Source organism: Desmodus rotundus, chromosome 2 (genome assembly GCF_022682495.2).
Source record: "Desmodus rotundus isolate HL8 chromosome 2, HLdesRot8A.1, whole genome shotgun sequence".
In the NCBI taxonomy this organism is placed as follows: domain Eukaryota; kingdom Metazoa; phylum Chordata; class Mammalia; order Chiroptera; family Phyllostomidae; genus Desmodus; species Desmodus rotundus.
In genome coordinates this window covers 202,480,426-202,500,627 of record NC_071388.1, presented here as the reverse complement: position 1 = coordinate 202,500,627, position 20,202 = coordinate 202,480,426, and the positions used below count along the sequence as shown (strand labels likewise).

The 20,202-nt window shown below is 34.3% G+C and overlaps 1 protein-coding gene across 22 annotated transcripts in view; it reads left to right on the top strand.

Moving 5' to 3' along the window:
- The window catches only part of TRIP12 (thyroid hormone receptor interactor 12), a 134,245-nt gene that overhangs the window by 45,181 nt on the left and 68,862 nt on the right, over positions 1–20,202 (top strand). For 13 of the 22 annotated variants that reach the window (XM_024563805.4, XM_024563813.3, XM_024563811.3 and 10 more), the window contains exons 3-4: positions 3,871–3,993; positions 4,785–5,587. In XM_024563805.4, the coding sequence (XP_024419573.1) occupies positions 3,871–3,993; positions 4,785–5,587 (926 nt within the window). The remainder of the gene's footprint in view (positions 1–3,870; positions 3,994–4,784; positions 5,588–20,202) is intronic. The other 9 variants (XM_024563820.3, XM_024563821.3, XM_024563819.3 and 6 more) reach the window with 2 other exon arrangements.

The window sequence follows — 20,202 nt, the reverse complement described above, 5'->3', positions numbered from 1 at the left end:
TGGGCTATAATTTACTAAATGGACTCATTCTTGTGCTACTTAAAAGAGTTTGTCATGAATTTTACTGTGCTGTTTTTTGCATATTTAATTTATAGTGGATACAAATCTTACTGGATCTTAAACAGATTATACTTTTAAATAAAAAATTAATGTTTAGCATTAAGGTTTGGTAAATGAGGGGGTTGGTAAAATGCACTAAAAGGAGGCATCATGGTTCATTTAGTGCTGAATACTGTGATATTCTAATTGCCTGTTCTAGATTGGGCATTATTTTGTGGAGATTTACCTTTACAGTATTTTGAGCACTGATTTATAAATAGGTATAATAAAATAGAACCCCACTTTGGGAGGCTTGAAATTGTTATTTTAAGGTACCATCTGGTTGCCTTCGCCTCTTGTGGTAAGCCAAGGGTTGGAAAACTGTGACCCATGAGCCAATCCAGCCTACTGTCTGTTGTTAATAAATAAAAATTGGATTGGAACATAACCATGCCCATTTATTTGTGTATTGTTTACACCTTTTTTTTTTTTTTTTTGACACATAGTATATAGCCCATAAAGTTGAAAGTATTTACTACCCTTTACAAAAAATGTATTAAGACTGTGCTAAACAATAGGCAGGACAGTAATGATCAGTATTTTAGGATATTTTAAAATACATTTTAAACAGTCCTCAGAATATCACACTTAAAATAATTTTAGGAAAGGTAGAATCAGATCACTGTGGGCATAATTGAGTTTTAGCCACTTCTGTGAGCCTCAGTTTCTAAGATGTTTGGATATTGTTTCCTTTTTTTGGTATTCTGATACTGTTTACCTGCTATATTCTTTAGTTCATTGAAGGTATTAGTAAGGACATGAAAAAAGCAGAAGTAGATTTCAGTGGACATAAAGTTAAATGAGTTTTATTTGGGTTAACCCAACTTACTTGTGTTAAAGAGTGGGGGACTGCTACCTCTACAGTGGAATGAATTTAGGTTGATGCTTGTTAGCTTCTGTTGACAAAAATAATACTGCTACTCTTCTTGAGATTTCCTAGAGATATATTGTGACTTTTTATTCTTATTATTTTTAAAACATTTTATTTTTTTTTACTGAGTGGGCAAGGGAGGGAGAAAGAGGAGAGAAACATCAGTATGTGGTTGCCTTTCTTGTGCCACCCTTCTGGGGACCTGGCCTGCAACCCAGCCATGTGCTCTAACTGGGAATCCAAATGGCTACCTTTCAGTTCTCAGGCCTGCACTCAATCCACTGAGCCACGCCAGCCAGAGCATTATATTGTGACTTATTTAAGCATTGGCATTTGAATGTTTAACTGTCTCAACATTATTACATAGTTGTTTAGCTTTGGGAAAGCTTTTTAAAATAATGATTTTAAGATTATAATAAAAATATGTCAAGGAATATTTTAAATTTTATAATTGAAGTACAAATTATGATTCAATTAAATTGATCTATACCAAACTTTATGAAAATAAAAATGTGAAGAACCTACCCTGGTTGGTGTGGCTCAGTGGATTGAGTGCTGGCCTGTGAACTGAAAGGTCGCCACTTCGATTCCCAGTTCAGGGCATAGGGCTGGGTTGCAGGCCACGTCCGAGTTTGGAGGGGCGGGACGTGTGAGAGGCAACCGATCGATGTTACTTTTTCATTCTCCCTCCCTTAACCACCCCCCCTGCAAATAAATAAATAAAATCCTTTTAAAAATGTAAGATGAATGGGAAGAACCTGAATGACAATTTATAAATAACGTTCTCCATAGATATTATTTCGTATACTCTGAAACGGAACATTATACCTTCTTTTGAAAAAAATAACTATGGCCCTGGCTGGTGTGGCTCAGTGGATTGAGTGCCAGCCTGCGAACTGAAAGGTCGCCACTTGGATTCCCAGTTCAGGGCACATGCCTGGGTTGCAGGCCAGGTCCCTGGTTGGGGGTGAATGAAAGGCAACCAGTTGATGTATCTCTCACACACCAATGTTTCTCTCCCTCTCTTTCTCCCTCACTTCCCATTTCTCTAAAAATAAATAAATAAAATCATTAAAAAAATAAAAAATAACTATGAAATGATTTGAAAATTTTCTTGATCTCATTTCTTTAAAAAAAATAGAACTCTCAGGTATGTTACTAGAAATGTAATAAAAACTAAAGCAATTTCTAGAAATTAAATTGGTCTAATAAACTCATGGGACAAAGCAAAACTTCAGTTTGCTGTGGAATAATATTTAGGAAAAGTAAAAACTAAATCATGATGTATAAAAATTTTACAAGGTTCAGTTTTGTTCCCCCAGAGAAAATATATACCTTGAAAACAATATATATAGTCATTACTTAGATGAAGACTAAGACACTTGAAAGATTAACCTAGAGTTTTTTAGTAGTTGATGTGTTACTATTCTGTCATATTAGAATCTTAAAAATGGAAATGATCTTTTGGATCTAAGAAATACTTCCTTTTATTGAAAAGTAATTTCATATCTCCTTTCAAGAATCCAGTATTGAATTCTTTGGAAAAATTGAAGAAAAAATAAAGATACTGAGATGAGAAACCTTAGATCTAAATCTTTTTGAAGAAATGGTGGAACTTACATGATATGTTAAGAACTGTATTGTATTCTTACTGACTTAATTAGAATTTTTGTGTGAGGTTGTCAGTGACTTATTTCTAAGCTCCTTTGAGATCTGTTCAGAATGAAAGCCTGCCTTTAAAAAAATTTTTTTAACAAGGTAAACAGCTTTGGTACTAATGAAACTTTAATTCTTATTAGAATATGCTCTTTATGTTATTTACATGATTTACATGGGTGTTGGCTGTGAATTACATAAATTGCACCTGTTACATTCATATCTCACCTCTGTAATGCCAGCTTTTCTGAGTATATATTAATGCATACTTCCTCTGCTTTTCTAAATCTCATATAACTGTTGCCATGGGCCAAAAAAATCTAACCACTTGAAAACACTTTCTTTATGTCCCTTACACTTGCTCTTAGCACAGTACTGACACAAGGACTTGATTTATTACAAATGCAGGGTGGGGCAAAAGTAGGTTTATAGTTGTTCATATGGGAAGATAAAACAATAATTAATAAGTAATATAGGAATAAATTGTTTTGCATACTCGCAACTGTAAACCTTCTTTTGCCCCTTCCTGTATAACCCAACCATGTGTCAATGATGGGATCTTTTGAATGTGTTTGGAATATTTTGTTGTAAATTTTTATTTCTTTCTAGGACTTGGTTTTGGGTGTACTTTCTATTGATTAGTACTTTAAATTCTTAGCAACCATCATTATTGATTTCATGTAAGTTTATTTACTCTTTAGTGCTTCTAATGATTTTCTGTGTAAAATCAGCTTGAGAATTGATTTCACCTATTTCTGCATTTAGTGTTCTAACGTGAATGTTTATGTACAGATTGGGCACCAGTGTCATTGTCGGGATCACAAGTTGCCATTTCTATGAACTTTTTTAAGCTATTATAGTCACATTGTGTACTAAAAGTAGTGTTTAGATCTAAAATTTGGATTTTTTTTTTTTGCAAAAATTAATCTTACTTGCATGTCTGTGGTAAAGTTGCTGAAAAATTTATTATTACTTAAGCAACTATAATATTGCTATGCAGTTGTGACAACTGGTAATAAAAAATCTTAATGCTTGGGTATTCAGGGAGTTGGTTCTGAGAGGCACTTATTTTGCCAGATTATTTAATAGAATAATAATTTAATAATAGAAATATTTGGGAAAGGGGTAGGGTCAATAATGAAGAATTGGGAGGCTTTTTTAAATAATGAAAAATATTTCACTTTCAGTATTGTACTTGCATCTCATTTTCCTGATAGATTTTTGTTTTGATTTTCTGCTGACAGGTCACATTTAGGGCAGGCAAAACATAAGGGATATACCCCTCCTGAGAGTAGAAAATCTAATTCTAAGGCACCCAAAGTGCAGTCTAATACTACTGAACTGTCAAGGGGACACCTTTCTAAAAGGTAAATCTTCACGTTGCTTATACATTTTCAAGGCAGAATTATTTGCGTGTGAATCATTGCATAATATTAAAACTTACCAGTATCCCAAAATGTTATGATACATGTTTACATTATTTGAGTGTAACTTTTGCAATAATAGTTCATCAACTTTGCAGTGATGTTGATGGAATGTACCCTAAACAATGCATTTTTTTTCTTGATTAGATAGTTATGAGGTTCCCCTTTTTCTTAATAAATCATTACAGGCTTCTGAAATGCCATTTTGCCATTTTCATTAGTTTTTAGTTGTCAGAGCCATAGGTCAATGATTTCTTAAGGTCTGATTGATAGGAGTCTTTGGAAAGGAATGTAACTAAAGATTTAATGATACTAAAATACAAAATTTTCTGACCTTTACTTTGAAAGTGTATAATTTAATGTTAGTTTATTTTAAGCTTGAAGTTATGTTTGTAAATAGAGTGTCACCATTTCTAGTTTCAACTGGTTCTGGAAAAGTATTCTCTTTCTTGTAATCTTAGTTCTTGTTTTGTGATTAGGAGTGTTAGTGTCAGTAATCTTTGGGCTAAAGAATTAACCCAAATTTTTAATACTTTTACCATTCAAAGTCACACTCGGTTTTTAAAATTTTTTTCAACTTTGAACCATTAAAAAACTATGTTTATTATCAGACTTATGAGGAAAACTTTTGTACTGTTTCTTAAAGCACTTCCAAAGATTTGAGAAGTTAATATTACATAACAGGTTTAATGATGGCAGGCTGATATTAACACTATTCTTATCTAACCTCTTAGAAGCTGCAGTTCATCATCTGCTGTCATAGTTCCACAACCAGAGGATCCAGAGAGAGCCAATACTTCAGAAAGGCAAAAAACGGGGCAGGTGCCTAAGAAAGACAATTCTCGAGGAGTGAAACGCAGTGCTAGTCCAGACTACAACAGGACCAATTCTCCTAGCTCTGCAAAAAAACCAAAAGCACTTCAGCATACTGAACCTCCCTCAGAAACAAATAAGCCACATAGTAAGTCAAAGAAGAGACATTTAGACCAGGAGCAACAACTGAAATCTACACAATCGCCATCAACAAGCAAAGCTCATACCAGAAAGAGTGGGGCTACTGGTAGTGCACGGAGTCAGAAAAGAAAGAGGACAGAGAGTTCTTGTATAAAGAGTGGTTCTGTGTCTGAGTCAACTGGTGCCGAAGAGAGATCTGCAAAACCTACCAAGCTGGCTTCAAAATCAGCCACCTCAGCCAAAGCTGGGTGTAGCACCATCACTGATTCTTCTTCTGCTGCCTCTACTTCCTCCTCATCCTCTGCTGTAGCCTCGGCCTCCTCCACTGTACCACCAGGTGCCAGGGTAAAACAAGGAAAAGACCAGAACAAGGCCAGGCGTTCCCGTTCAGCATCCAGTCCCAGTCCCAGAAGAAGTAGCAGGGAAAAGGAACAGAGTAAAACTGGTGGCTCTTCAAAATTTGATTGGGCTGCTCGTTTCAGCCCTAAAGTTAGCCTTCCTAAAACAAAACTGTCTCTTCCAGGGTCTTCTAAGTCAGAGACATCAAAACCTGGACCTTCTGGATTACAGGCCAAATTAGCAAGTAAGTTCACAGAAAGATCCTCTTTTTTTAATTAAGAAAACTTCTCTTCATTTGTCAAAGTGATCATGCTTTTAAGATGTCAGGGTTTTTGTTCTTGGTTTTTTTTGAAGACTGAGGCAGTCTTAGAAGATTGATTACTGAACTTTTATCTATAAAACAGTACATAATAATTAATACCACATTTAGTTTTATGGAGACAAATAAGGAATGCTGACTTCTTAGTAATAAACCATGTTTTAGTGTCTGTATCTTTCTTTATCTTTGCATCATCTGCTACTTATTTCCTAATAATCAGGGTGGGACATCAAATTGGATTTTCTTCTATAACCAAATACAAAAGTATTCTAATTATGACTTGCTCTTGACCAGGATTAGAGATCAAATGTGGGGTTTTGTTGCTATTCTTGTTTTGTTATTATATATTCTTGATGTATGGAAATACTGAGTTAGAATAAATGTACTCTCAATTTAATTAAACCTTACTCACATGTGTTATAATATTTTATAGCCTTTAAGGAGTTTAATCCAAAGATAAATATACTACTTACGTTTCATGCACTGAGGCTCTGGGTCCTAGGTAAGTGGGAAGGAATATTGCCTTCTTGAAGCTTATAGTGGAGTAGAACGAGCTAATGTTTGAGAATAATATTTAAGTAAAGATCAAACTATATGAGAAAGGGATCTTGACACAACCCAGTTTTCCTCTTTTTTCCCAAAAGTCTTCTTTAGGAAGCCCATCTTCATTTCATTAGACATGTTGATGAACCTTTTCAATTATACAGTTGCTATAATGGTAAATGTTTTGTTTTGTTTTTTTCTTACTATTTTGATAAATCTGAAATGAACAAATACAGAGAATAACAGTGCTTATCTACAATTTTTAAGCATTGAATTTTTATAGTATTAAATTAGAAGCTGGATTCTGACCATCATTTCTCCTTTTGAGCCCTCATAAAACATTTCAGATCCACATTTTGGTTATAAACCTTGGTTATTAGGAGATTTTATATAGTGTCTAATAGTACTTTTCTCAAAGTTTAGCTAACGTTGAATCAGCCTAGCCTGATATTGAATAGAGCTAAATGTTAGCTCTGTTTAATTTAACCCTACAATCTATAGCTACTTTCAGTTGATCTATTATTAACTAACTTTTACACTAAATAAAATTTTATGTTTATGTTTCATAAGGCTGTTGGGCAAGGTAGCTACTCAGATTGTAGAATTTTATTCTATTTGATATTTTAAATATGTAGTGCAGCTGTTTAAAACCTTTTGAATTTGAAGGTACAGCCGTTGGATTAACATCAAGATTGGTATCTTGAAGTGAAAAGGTAATAAAAGGCTGGGTCAAAAAGGGAGAGCAACTGTCCATTGGGCCTGCCAAGGTTTTTTTGTTTGACAATTACCATTATCTGTCTTTGCTTTTATACCTCTTCCCCTCTCTGCTTTAAAATGAAGTAGAAGCATGTGTGCATCTGTGTTTGCATATGTATGTGTGTGTCTGTGTCCTTTAATGTCTGTCACCATTGTAGTAGCTCTATGATCTCCACAGCCAGCATGTTGAGTTTGCAGCATGTTTCATGGGATTCACTTCTGGCCTTTCTGCCTTCTAGTTTGCCTCACTTGAAGAGCTCATCCTTTTCAACTCTTTATTTCTAGAACGGTCCAGGCCCAGGTGAGAGAGCAGATTATTCTTGAGCGTCATGTCCTCACTCTACTCAGAGACCAGCTTTCTTTTGTTAGAAAGAACTCTTTTAACATGATTTTTTATTTTAATTTTTTTTTAAGATTTTATTTATTTTTAGAGAGAAGGGAAGGGAGGGAGAAAGAGGGAGAAAAACATCAATGTCCGGTTGCCTCTCACAGCCCCCGCTGCTGGGGACCGGGCCCTCAACCCAGGCATGTGCCCTGACTGGAATTGAACAAGCGACCCTTTGGTTCACAGGCCTATGCTCAATCCACTGACCTACACCAGCCAGGGCTTTTAACATGATTTTTTGAAGGAATCTCAAACTTACCAGTGGCCAATCAGTGGGATTTCCTTGGTTGTGCTCTCAAATAGGAACACTGAAGAGTTTTGATGCTGTGCCATAATAAAACCAGTCTAGATAGTGTGTTAATGTCACTGTACACATGATCACAAAATGACTTAGTAGTTTGAAAATCTCTGTGTATTCTGTGGTCACTAATAAGGCTTTTACATTTTCACTGCCACTGTCCTAGTTCTAAGCTCTAATTATAGCATAAGCTGTTGAAATAAGAGAAGGGAACCAATATTTGTTTAGCATCTAGTAAGTGCCAGGTATTTTATATGCGGTCATGATTAATTTTAAAAAATAGTGCTTGGTGATAGTTGTTATAAAATTTATGCCCAAGTTACATCTTATAAATGGCAGCGTTAGACTTGACAGTGGAAGAATGTGTGACTTTGAAGCTGTTACTTCCATTGCTGTGCCACTTTGCTGTATCCGTGTTCATTGTCTGTTTTACTGTTGCAACATCTTTGGATCATTAAGAGATGTTAAGTTCCTAGAGGAGACGAGATTTTATCTGATTTGTCTTTAGTCATATTGATTTCATCTTTGGAGATGAATACTCTGAACCAAGGAATATCATCCCCTTCTCTACATATTCACTTGTTTCGTATAAGTGAAAACCATTTCTAAACAAATAATAGTAAATACTCATAGTGCTTACAAGTGCCTGACAACTGGTACATGAATCATCTATTATTCCTTTCTAACAGGTAAGGAAAGTCAGGGTCAGTGGTCAAGTTACCTACCTAAGACCATAGAACTAAGAAGTGATAGAGCCAAGAATTATACCCAAATCATCGTATAGGACTCAGAGGATTGAGTAGATTAGATGAGCTAAACCTAGGAAGGTTTCCTGAAGTCAGGCTGGTCAGGTGAATTTTAGGCACGATTAATGTGTCACTTAGGGAAATTCATGTAAAGAAGTAGTACTGCAAGAGAATTGGCAGTACATGGTAATTTAAGAATATAGTGGCAACGTGTGAGGTATCTTAGGGGAATAAATCTCTAGGTTTCAAGTAATGGTATTTTGGGGAAAGAGCTCTTAATATAGAGCTAAAAATCCTGAAATGAAACCCTAGTTCTGCCATTTTATCACCTGGTGACTATGGGAAAATTTGTAACCTTTTCATTGTAAAATTGGCACAATAGCTATTTGAGAAATAAATAAATATGTGAGGAGACTTAGCATAGTGCTTAGTACATAAGTTGCATCACTAAATTTAGGGTGTACAGCTGAATTTCAGTATCTTAAGAGAAAGAAAACATTCAGAGCGGTGTTGTGAGAATGAAGGATTTTTAAATGCTAGCCATTTATCAGTTTAAAAATGTCTATCCTTACATTTGGAAGATCAGATTTGAAGTTCTGTTATCTCATAGTCTTGTGAGGGTGGGCAAGTCATTGGCAGCCTAATCCCTAGTCTTATTTGCAGAATGGTAATATATATTCTTGTGAAGCATATATAAAAGAATGTATGTGAAAACAGTTTTGTAAAATTAAAGCACCATATAAACATATAATGGTGCATTGAGAGTTGTTGCTATGTATTTGAAGGGCTTTTGTATGCCTCAGGATCTTTTTTGTTTGTTTGTTTTAAACATTAACCCAGGCATACAGAATTTAGATTCAGTGGTTAGAAGTTGAGAGACAGTCTTCTGATTTGTATACCTCAGGAAAACAAAATCTGTAAATTATCTAATAAGTGGAATGGACTTACACTTTGTGATAGAGAAAGCAATTCAAATTGGGTAGATTGTTTTCTTCAACTTTTAAGAATTTGTGAACCTATTAATTAGAGTATGAGTGTTTCCCCACGTAAAGGCTCATTCTAAGATATGATTGGTTAGTAAATCTTCATGGTAAAGCAGATTTTTTCCAAATTATAGGAATAAAGTACTTACAAGATGCTGTGTGAAACCCATTTCTCCATGACCAAATAACCATTCATGGAGATTCAGATTATGTGTTAGCATAGGGAAGCTCTGAGAAATCTTATAGCAACTTCTGCTTAACTCAGTATGTGATCACCTATATTACCTTGGAAGATAGCAGTGACCTGTGGAACACACTTTGGAAATGATATAATGCATTTAGTTAGTTAGGACACTTAAGTAAAAAGACCCTTCCCCATGTGCTGTTTCAGCAACATTAATAGGCTGGTGAACCCTCTCTTGGGGAGGAACTAGGGCTGGTGGGAGAAATAGTGAAACAGCAACTTTTGTGATAGACTTCCTGAAGCCTGTTCTTGCCAGCTGCAGCTGATCAAAATAACTTTGGGACAAAGGTCATCCTGTATCAATTGGTAGTAGTCTTGAGGTAATAACCAGAAAGGATAGTGTTATGTGACAATTTTTTATATGCATTAGGAAATTATTCTTGGTATGTGTTGTTTAACCTGACAAAACAGACATTCTTAAAAATTTATATAACATAAATGTAAAACCAATGGGGCAATGTAATGAGACAAATGATATTTAGAAATAGTTTATAATGTTTTAAATATAACATTTAAAAAATACTTTCTTAATTCACCTGGCTTCAAAATATGTTTTGCTAATCTATTTTCTTTTTAAATAAAGCTGATTTTGAAATAATTTGACTTTCAAAGTGTGTATGTCTGAATAGTAGAAGGTGATGGATGGCACAAAAATATAAGAAATAGTTTGTGATCACAATTTGGGTAATGATGCAATATTTTTTGCAGAAAAATTTAAAGGCATTATATTTTCAATCCAATGTGTCTTATTTGTAGATCCAATTTTCTCTTCATTATTTAAAGTGGATATGGTGTGTACATTATTAATAACCTAGTCGGCAGTAGTTACCATTTTTTCCCCAGCTTGTGTTTCAAAGTCTTCTGGTGACTTGAATGCGGCCTGAGGCCATTATTAGAACTAGATAAGAACCAGGCAGGTGCCAAAATCTGGGACAGTGATTTCTGCTTGGGTTAGGACTCTTTTCTGTCAGTCTGAGACAAGGTGCTTTGCACCTCTAGCATGGGGGTAGGAAAATCAAATGAGTTTGAGCAAGAGAAAAGAATTTAAAAGTTAAACACTGGGTTTCACCTAGTTAGTTAGGGCTGGCTTGTAGGGTTATCTCTACTGAGTTTACAAAGTTGAATTATCTTTTAGTGTCCTGAGGTGTTGGGTGAGGAGCTTGAAGGGACAGGGTTGGGTATTAAAAGTTTTCTATATTATAAGGCAGGCTGTTAACATCATTGCAACTGCTCTGAAAAATTATCAACAATTCCTAAAATACATATTAAAATTTAAAAAATGGGTTGCCCATTTTTTTTAAAGGTTAGTTACGTATGCCAGGTTAGAATAAGGATTTAGACAAACTACATTTTACTAAACTTGCATGTAAATTAATGAAAATTGAGTTTCTGTATTCTGTAATATTTTGCACAATTTTGATTATAAAAATGTTTGTTATTTAAAAAAAAAAATCTAGACAAAACCAAAATGTACAAAGAAGAAAAATGCAAAATCACCCAATTTGATCACTGAGGATGACTTTTCTCCTTGTGTGTGTATCCTGATAAGTTTTTTTCTTTATATTTATTAATTCTTAAATGCAGTTTAAAGTGTTATATAAAATCTATTTTTAAAAAAACAGCCTTCCTGCCATATTGCCCTTCCTTATAGCTGATTATTTTGGTACTTATTTTAGTGGCTTTAAATTATGTATTGAGATGTATACTTGTTGATCACTACACTCTTGTTGAGCACTATTACATGTTTTTTATAGAAGATTTACCCCACCTCTTTGTCCACCAAATGCATACTGTACAAACTTCTCATTTTCCCAGTTATAATTGGTGCTCAGTATTAGAATGGTTACATAAATGCTATTTACAGAGCCACATAGAGCCACATAGGAACTTTTCTTTCATACACATTGTTTTTCCTGAAATTAATAATTATTTTTTTGTTGTCGTCATCCTTTTTTGGGAACCTATTACTCAACTCCAGACTCTGCTGCTAACTGTCTAAATCTTTTCTCAAGCTGTCCCCATACATTTGTTTCAGTTTCCTGGGGGAAAAAAAGGGGCCTCTGGATGTCTGCTCTTTTATGCCTGGTTTCTTCAGTCTTCCTGTTTACAGAATCGACATCATTTTTCTACGATGGAACATTATCTTTCACTTGCTTTCTAAAAAGAAGTGCTTTTGAGAATTTAAAAAGCTTTTGACTATTTTCAGATGTTTAAATGTCTGAATATAAATACCCTTGATACTTGTTTGACCAATTGAATATAGGGCTCTAGGTCATAAATAATTTTTATTCAGAACTTGGAAGAATTACATTATCTTTTAGCTTTTGATAACTACAGACATTCTGATTTCTGATGTGTTGTATATGTAACTCGTTTTTCTGGATGCTTGGAGATCTTTACCTCCATTATTTAGAATTGTCACAATTTTGTCATAGCTGTGGGTTTGTTTTCATTCCTTGTTAGGGTGACCAGGAGTCCTGGTTTCCTTTGGGTCTTGGGACATTCCCCAAGACTCAGGACTTTCAGCCTTAAAACTACAATAGTGTATTATAATTTTTGGTGATCGTTCTCTTGGAAAGTTCTGACCTTAACTTTTTATTACCGTTTTCCTTTTTGTTCTTTCCGGTAGGTATCTTCATGTTTGCTATTTGTTTTTATTTTCAAGAGGTTAATTTTTATTATGGATGCATTTCTTTTTTTGTTATGGATGCATTTTTTTTTTTTTTTTGAGGACATTATGGGAGTTTTTCTTTGTTATACAGTCCTTTGTGTGTGTGTGTGTGTGTGTGTCTGTGTGTGTGTTTGGGATAGGTTAGGTTTGTTTTGTTTTTTACCTTCATACTAAGAATTTTTCTCAGATTCTGGTAGTTTCTGGTGGATTTCTCAGACTCAGTGTAGGGGCACCAAAAATCTAATTTGTAAGCTCTGAGCATGTAGATGACATTTGACTGAGACTCATTATCTACTGAACTGGTTGGGCTATTCATTACGAAATCTCTGTCATTATTTTTAGGGGTTTTTTCTTTACACAGGGTAGATTCTTTCAGGCTCCTGCCTGGAGATGAAGGTCTCACTGCTTGAGCTCTGGGGGCTGAGTCAGAGAAGAGACCACAGAGAGGGGCCAGGTGTCATTTATTGTGTTGTTCAAAGACTCCTCCCCCCTTCCCCCTCCCCCCATTGGTGGTATGGTGTATCTATTTTCATCTGTGTACTTTGAGAATTTCTTTATTTTGTGCTTTCTAAAGAATAAAGGTCTTGTGCTTTGTTCCCTCAGGAGAGGGACAGTTACACAGCTGTGCACGTGAGGGATGGGATCTAGGGTCTGACTGCTTCAGTAACAGCCTTTCAGACAGCCCTCAGTTTTAACTACAAAGTCTGTCCAGAGGTACCTGGTACCATCAATTCCTGAACCTTTGTGAGATTCTGAGTATCATTCTAATTGATAGTTTACCTCAGTTTTCCACCTTCAGATTTCTGGACTTTCCAGAGCAGTTAGCACTGGGATTTCTGCTTTTCATCTTCTAAAACTGTGTTGTGGTAATAGTCTTTTCCATTCTTCCCATCCTGGTAGATTTTTGCTTCCGATTCTTTTAATGCTGTTTTAGTGGAGTTCCATGAGAGGTCAGAATTGAATGCTTTTGTTGTCTTCTATCTTTACCCAGAAGGCAGACACTTTTCTCTGTATATGCACCTACTATTTCAAAAGTAGGAGCTTGTTCTATGTGACAGTAGGCATTGGCTTCTGTGGGTCTGTTACAAGCAAGGCCCCATACTAGACACTTACATTGAATTTCATCCTCACGGTGACAGAATGAGGTGATATCCATGTTTTAGATAGGAAGAAATCATAGTGCTTTTTATCTGCCTAAACTTTATTTTTAGATGTTTTTCCTTTAAAAAGCAACTGTGAATTCTGTCAATTTTAATAGTTTTATATATATATATACATATATATATATATATACACACACACACACACACATATATATACACACCTTAATTTATCCCATTTCCTACTAATGGCATTTATATTCTAATTTTTTTAACTGATGATAGCTTTGTACTTACATCATTTCCTGTTAGATCACTCATGTTTGTTTTAAATATTTTTGTCTGTTTTAAATTGACCCTAGGAGTACATGAATTTACATTCCCACTAGCAGTGTAAAAATGCCAATTTATTCACATTCTCATTAAGTAACACTGTTCCTGCAGTTTTTTATTTTCATACAGATGTTTATTGAAGCATTCCTTATTTATGGAGATTCAGCTCTTTTCTAATTTCTCATTATCAAAAATAACAGTGCTTAGGTGAATGTTTCTGCAAATTTATAACGTTTTAAATTCATATTGCCAACTCTGTGTGAAATTGTGCTCTGACTAGGAAATAAGAATTTGGGATTTAGCTCACTGTCATCTGCAAAACTCATCTTTTATTGCTACTGAGTAATTGTAAATTAAACATCTGTAAACTTTATGTGATAGATTACTTTTTATGAATTTATTTTAGCAAAGTAGCCATTAATAAAGATGTATAAACTTCAAAATAGACACAAAACAATACCAAGGCACATCACCTTCTCATGATTCTGTGCTGGCTGAAGGAATCAGGAGCTAGTTACTGAGAATATACCTATTGTTAATTGATTGTCCTTATTAGGTCCAATTCTTCCAGTAGCCAAATGACCTATTAAATGATTGTAAATTGAACTCCTTGTGTGTGCTAATCGTCATGTTATTTGGTGCTCTTTTCCTTCCTTTTGTGAAGAAAAGAGTGTTTCTGAAAACCCTTTGAAATAGATTTGACATGTAAATAAATAATGTAATTGTTAGCACTTTTTAATTTAAAAAAATTGAGAAAGGTCAGTCACAGTCATCCTTGACATCTGCATATATCATTGAAGTTTCTGGATAGTGGTTTTTCTGGATATTTACACTTGTTTAAGGTATTGGTTTGTGTACCTTATTTGTATTGGTTTTTCTACTCCATTTATTGTCTGTAGGAATATGACAAAAATAAGTAAAAATTAAGGTACCTAATATTCTAGAAAAATTAGTACTGAAACTTTTATTACTAAGATATTGTTTAGTTCAGGTATTTGTTTTTTCCTTCTAAAACATAAAGGGGTTTCTTTATTTTTTTTTGTTTTGGAGAAGTTTTGTTTAATTTTCGACTGATCTTTAAAATTTAGGTGAGTGCTTAGACTAGTCTTTTTCTCTTCAAAGTCCGGGTCATTAAACATTTTTTGTAAAGGGCCATGTAGTAAATACTAGTCTTTACTGACAATGTACAGTTTTTGTCACATCTTCTTTTATTATAACTCATTAAAAATGTAAAAACAATTTTTAGTTTGTGAGCTGTACAAAAAAATAGGCTACCAGCTGGATTTGGTCCGTAGTATAAAGTTTGTTGACACCTACTCTAGAATAAAAATTTTAATAATGACTTACAGTCAGAAGATTTGGGTTTATGTGATGGATAGTCAAAATTAAATGGAAATCAGGTCACATGACTGGTAAAGCCAAGAGATTCAGGCTTGGCTGGATTCAGGAGCTTAAATGAAGATGGGCCTATTTGTCCCAAGCCTTGTGACTTACGATCTCCTCATTTCTGTACCCCACAAAGAAGACATCAGCCTGTAAGAAAGTCCCTTATATCTCCTTGAGTCAGATGCCTGCCTTTCCATAAATGAATCACTGGTGGAGGGGAGAGGGGATGGTGGTTGTAGAATTGTGATTGGAGATGGTTGAAATAGTCTGGCCAGTTGGAGTATACTGTGAATGACAGTTTCATCAGTATCATGTGGAGAAAGGGTAAGAGATAATCTCCTCAGAGGATTTAAAAAAAAAAAAAAGAGGTAGGGGACTCAGAAAAAGTGTTGGCGGGGCATAATGCAGCAGATGTCTACTTGATCATTTTTTAATGTTACTTCAAAGTAAATGTATAAGTTGGAGAATAAAAACATTCATGTATTTGAATGATGTCATTATTCGCTGAACAAAGGTGTTAGGTTGATTCTCCCCACCCCACACTTCTGCTTGATTTTTAAGCAACTTCATAAAATACATTGATATTCATGTTTACTTTGACTCCTAATACAAGAGAAGGACATAAGGAATCTTAAGGAAATTGAAAAGTTTACTTAATTATTGCATTGCTAATACTTTATCATGGGGGCACTATATTTTCATTGTAGGACATTGTAATAGGTCTGATATATGTGTATATATCATATCAAAGATTAGCATACCTATAACAGGTCATGTAAGAATTAAAAGGAGAATAAAAGCATGACTGTGAATATGTATGGCCCAGTTGTATATTGCTACTTTTAAAGTAACACAGTCAAGAGTGGAAACCTTACCTTTCCAAGGAATGGATTTTTCCCCCCACTTTTGGTGACCTAGTAAAATTAGGTCATGTTACTACTGCTCATTTCTTCTGCAAATGACAAAATTGAAATCATTTCACAGTTTCATAATGTAATGAGAAATGCTTTTTTAAAATTCCAAGTAAAAAAGGAAAATCAATTACAAGCAGCAGGAGGTACCCAAGAACATCTTAACTATTTTTAAGGGTCCAGAAGGTAAAATATGTAAGGCCTGCAATATGTTGAAATTTTTAAAATGTTTATATTTAAAAATCCAAGTTTACAGTTGGATATGTGAGAGGTTTAGTTACTTTACATTTCAAATGTCATACTTAGCAAAAGGAATCTTTTCTTTTAAAAAGATGAAGCCCTAGATTTCAAGCAAATCAGTTTGGGGTTAAGAATACCGTATTTCAGCAGGCATAATGCGCTCCCTTGTGTAATGTACACTCACGTTTTTGTGTGCATTATACATGGGATTATTATACCCATGGTATGTAATCATTACACCCATGTAGAATGTGCAGCTTTATTTTCCCTCAAAGATTTGGGCAAAAAAAGTGCACATTATACATGGCAAAATACAGTACTTCTTCAAAAGGAAAAAAGGAGTAAGCCATACTTACTGTAGAAGAAAATATCAATTAGGACTTTAAAAAGAATAATACTAACTGCCTGTTCTGCCATTATCCAAAGGAATAAAGATTATATGAATACATTTGTAGGAATAGATTTGTGTATTCATACACCAATATAAATAGGTCAAGGAGCTTTGATAAAAGTAGTATGTCTACATGTATATTTCACTTCATTACACAAAGGCCCATTTCTCGGTCAGAATATATTAATCTGACCAGTGATACTCTGGTTGCTTTTCAGAATGGCATCTGAAACATAAATGATAAATACAGGTTTGCTGCATTTACAGCACCTGGAGAAAAGGGGGTATGTGTGTTCCCATGCACATGTGTTGTAATTGGTTTTCAGTAGGTTGTAGGTTTATATTTAACTCGACTCCTCTTCTATTAAAATACTCCTTATTTGACTGGTAGAATAAAGAAAGCATGTTTTAATTCTACAAAAATACTGTATTGTATAGTTTAAAAAAAATATTTTTTTTTGCTATACAAATATATTGCTTAAAGGTTTGTAAATGAACCAGTAAAGCAAAATTTTAACACTTTGTCAGAAATATATTGAACACACAGTATACTGCTCTTTAGAATAAGCTTAGGAATTGTGTAGTTATGCCACCTCTAAGCAAGTCAGTTAATATTTTTGTGTCTGAAAAATAAGAATTATCAACTTTATACCTGAAAATGCTTTTTTGAAAAACTCCATATCCTGTTAAAACTTGGATAGTATATTCTAGCATCATCAATTTGCTGAACGGCCAAAAAAGAAAGTTAAAGTATTCCCACTTTCTAGGAAGTACTTGATTTACCAAACTCTTTTAACGTCAACTTTCCTTTTCCCCAGAATTTATATAGCTCTTCTAAGAAAGAATTCACTTGATTTGTTTAGATGTCCTGATAAGTTTCTACCAATCTTAACAATATATGAGTGGTTCTCCTGTTCTGGTTTTTGTAGCAGAGTATGTAGAAGCAAGTTTTGTCTGTTATTCTGGACTCAGGTAATGTTACAAATAGTGATACATCTCTTCCACTAGAGAGCATTCATTATCTGTAGCAGATCCTTTACCATGGGATTGCCTTTGAGACAGACAATAAAATGTTTGGGGTTATCTCTCCTAGTTTATCAGGCTAGGTGGTGTTACAGTCAATTAGTCTAACAGTCATTTTATATTGTGGTATGATTATGACAAATTGTAAGTATTTTTCTGTTCCACTCTGTTGTTTGGTTCTTCTCTACCTTATTTCTCTGAAACTTAGCACAGTTCTATTTAAGTTTAACACCAAGTATGGATAAAGAGTTACCATACTTTATCCAAGTATAGATAAAGAGTATGGTAAAAATACCATACCATACCCATTCCACAGTAAAAAGGAATGGACTAACATGGACAACAACATTAGTTTATTTCCAAAAAACTTGATTTCATTCATATGAAATTTTTCAGTAGGCAGTAGCAGCAAAATAGGAAAGTGTTGGTTGCCAAGGCCTGATGTGTTGGGGAGATTTAACTGCAAGGGGCATGAAGGAGCTTTTTAGAGGAATGGAAATGTTTCGTGACTTGATTGTGGTAGTCTTTGCATGGGTGAACACATTAGTCAAACTCATTGAACCCGTACACTTAAAACAAGTGCCTTTTATTATATTGAAATATTTAAGTTGTTTAAAAGAAAGTTAAACACGAAATTTTAAAATAAAATAGGTCATGAGTAGTGAAATGTCAAGAAGTTTGGCTAAAAAGTATACTGTCAACCTCAAATTAGCAATAGAGCAGTATTCCACAATCCATTAAGTTGAGTATTTTATTTTGAATGTCACTGAATAGATGTAAAAATTTGTGCTGTTGTCCATTACTGTATCATGGTATGTGTAAGGACACTTTAGTATTACATGTGAGCCATGTTAGTGTAATTCAAGGGTTTTTAGGTGCTTTATAAAGAAAGCACTTTGGTTATGGCAGTGTTTAACTGTAATATGCACTCATGTTCTTTTCTCTCCCTAAATTGTACATTTTTTAGTCTATTACAACTTAGTCACACAATCGATAGGTATAATTTAATCTCTTCTGAAATATTAAAAATAATTTCTGAACTTTTTAAACATTCAAAAATAGTGATTCTAAATATCTGAATGTATTAAGATACCTTTATAATCTGTTCAAATGTCATATCCAGTGAAGATTACTGGACAAAGATAAAATAGTGTAGGATATCAGGCAGAGATTTCTGATCACATCAGATGATTCTGGTGATACGCTATATTGCAAATCAACCTAAAAATAAAATTTAACCTTAATCCCTTAGGCCGATCTTCTTTACCCACTGAAAGTTTTACTCTTTTATTTTTATGGAGTTTGAGGAGTGTAGATCATCTATCACAAAAGCCATTTTTGGTGTTGGGGGTGGGGGCTAAAGGTATGGTTTAGATTTTTAAATGGTGATGCCTGTCTGAACATAAATTTGGTCTTTATAGTTTGTTTTGTTACTAAAGATTCTTCTAATAACTTGGTTTTCATTTAACAACTTCCATTATATATGGTTTAAGTACCACCCCAAAATTTGAATGAAGTTTTAAATTAAGAGTCTAAAAGGTCAAGAAGATCTAGAATTCTCTTTACCACCTCTTTCCTAGACTCTTTCTTGGTGTTTTTAACAAAATCAAGAGTAAAGAATTATTGTCTCTCCACTTTAAATCAGTGAAGTGGTCAAAAATTAAAGCATCCTGGTATCTGGGTAATTGTTCATGTATAATTAGTCTGAAAAGTTAACATCTATTAAAGATGATTGCACAGTTCTAATGGAAGTACGCTTATCGACTTTTCAGGCCATTTAGTGTTGGAGGTCTTTGTTTAGATACAGCACACTGTCCAGAATATCATCATATATGATAACATTGTTGGGAGTAGGGTAAATGGATGCTCTGATGGCTTATCCATTGTTCATAAAATAGTAATAAACTTTACTTAAGTGCTGTACATTTCTAGAATTTGTTACCTCTGTAAAAGTATTTAACTTCCAGAAAAATAAGTAAAGTATGCTTGATTGACTTTTCCCCCTAGTTATACAATATTCTATAAATTGGACATTCCGTGATAACCTTAAGTTTATATATTCCTTGCTGATGAGGTATGGTGTAAAGAAAAGAAAGCCTTTTGTTCTCTCAACAGCCTTAATGTGAGCCATATGTAAACTAGGTGAAATGGGATAGTGTGAAGATAATGTAATAAAGTGGTAAATGGTATTTAGTAAAGTTCTCAAATACATAGTATATACTCCCCCCCAAATTTGTAGGCTTTAGTTAGTGGAGAAAAGTATTGAAAGAGTACAGATGTAGTAAGTAGTAGGAACTTCTAGACGGGATAGTTTGAGAGAAGAGGGACTGTCGTGCATGGTCAAGGCTGGGACAAAGTGAAAAGATAATATCCTGAATGTGAATGCCACATACCACAGTAACTTCTCTAGTATGACGACGCTAAGTAAAGGCAAACTCTGGAAGTAAACCTAGCAGACTGCTAAAGAGGCCTTGGGAAGAATCTGTGGGCTTTGGACCGGGATGATGACCTGAAGAATTTTGTGGTTTTT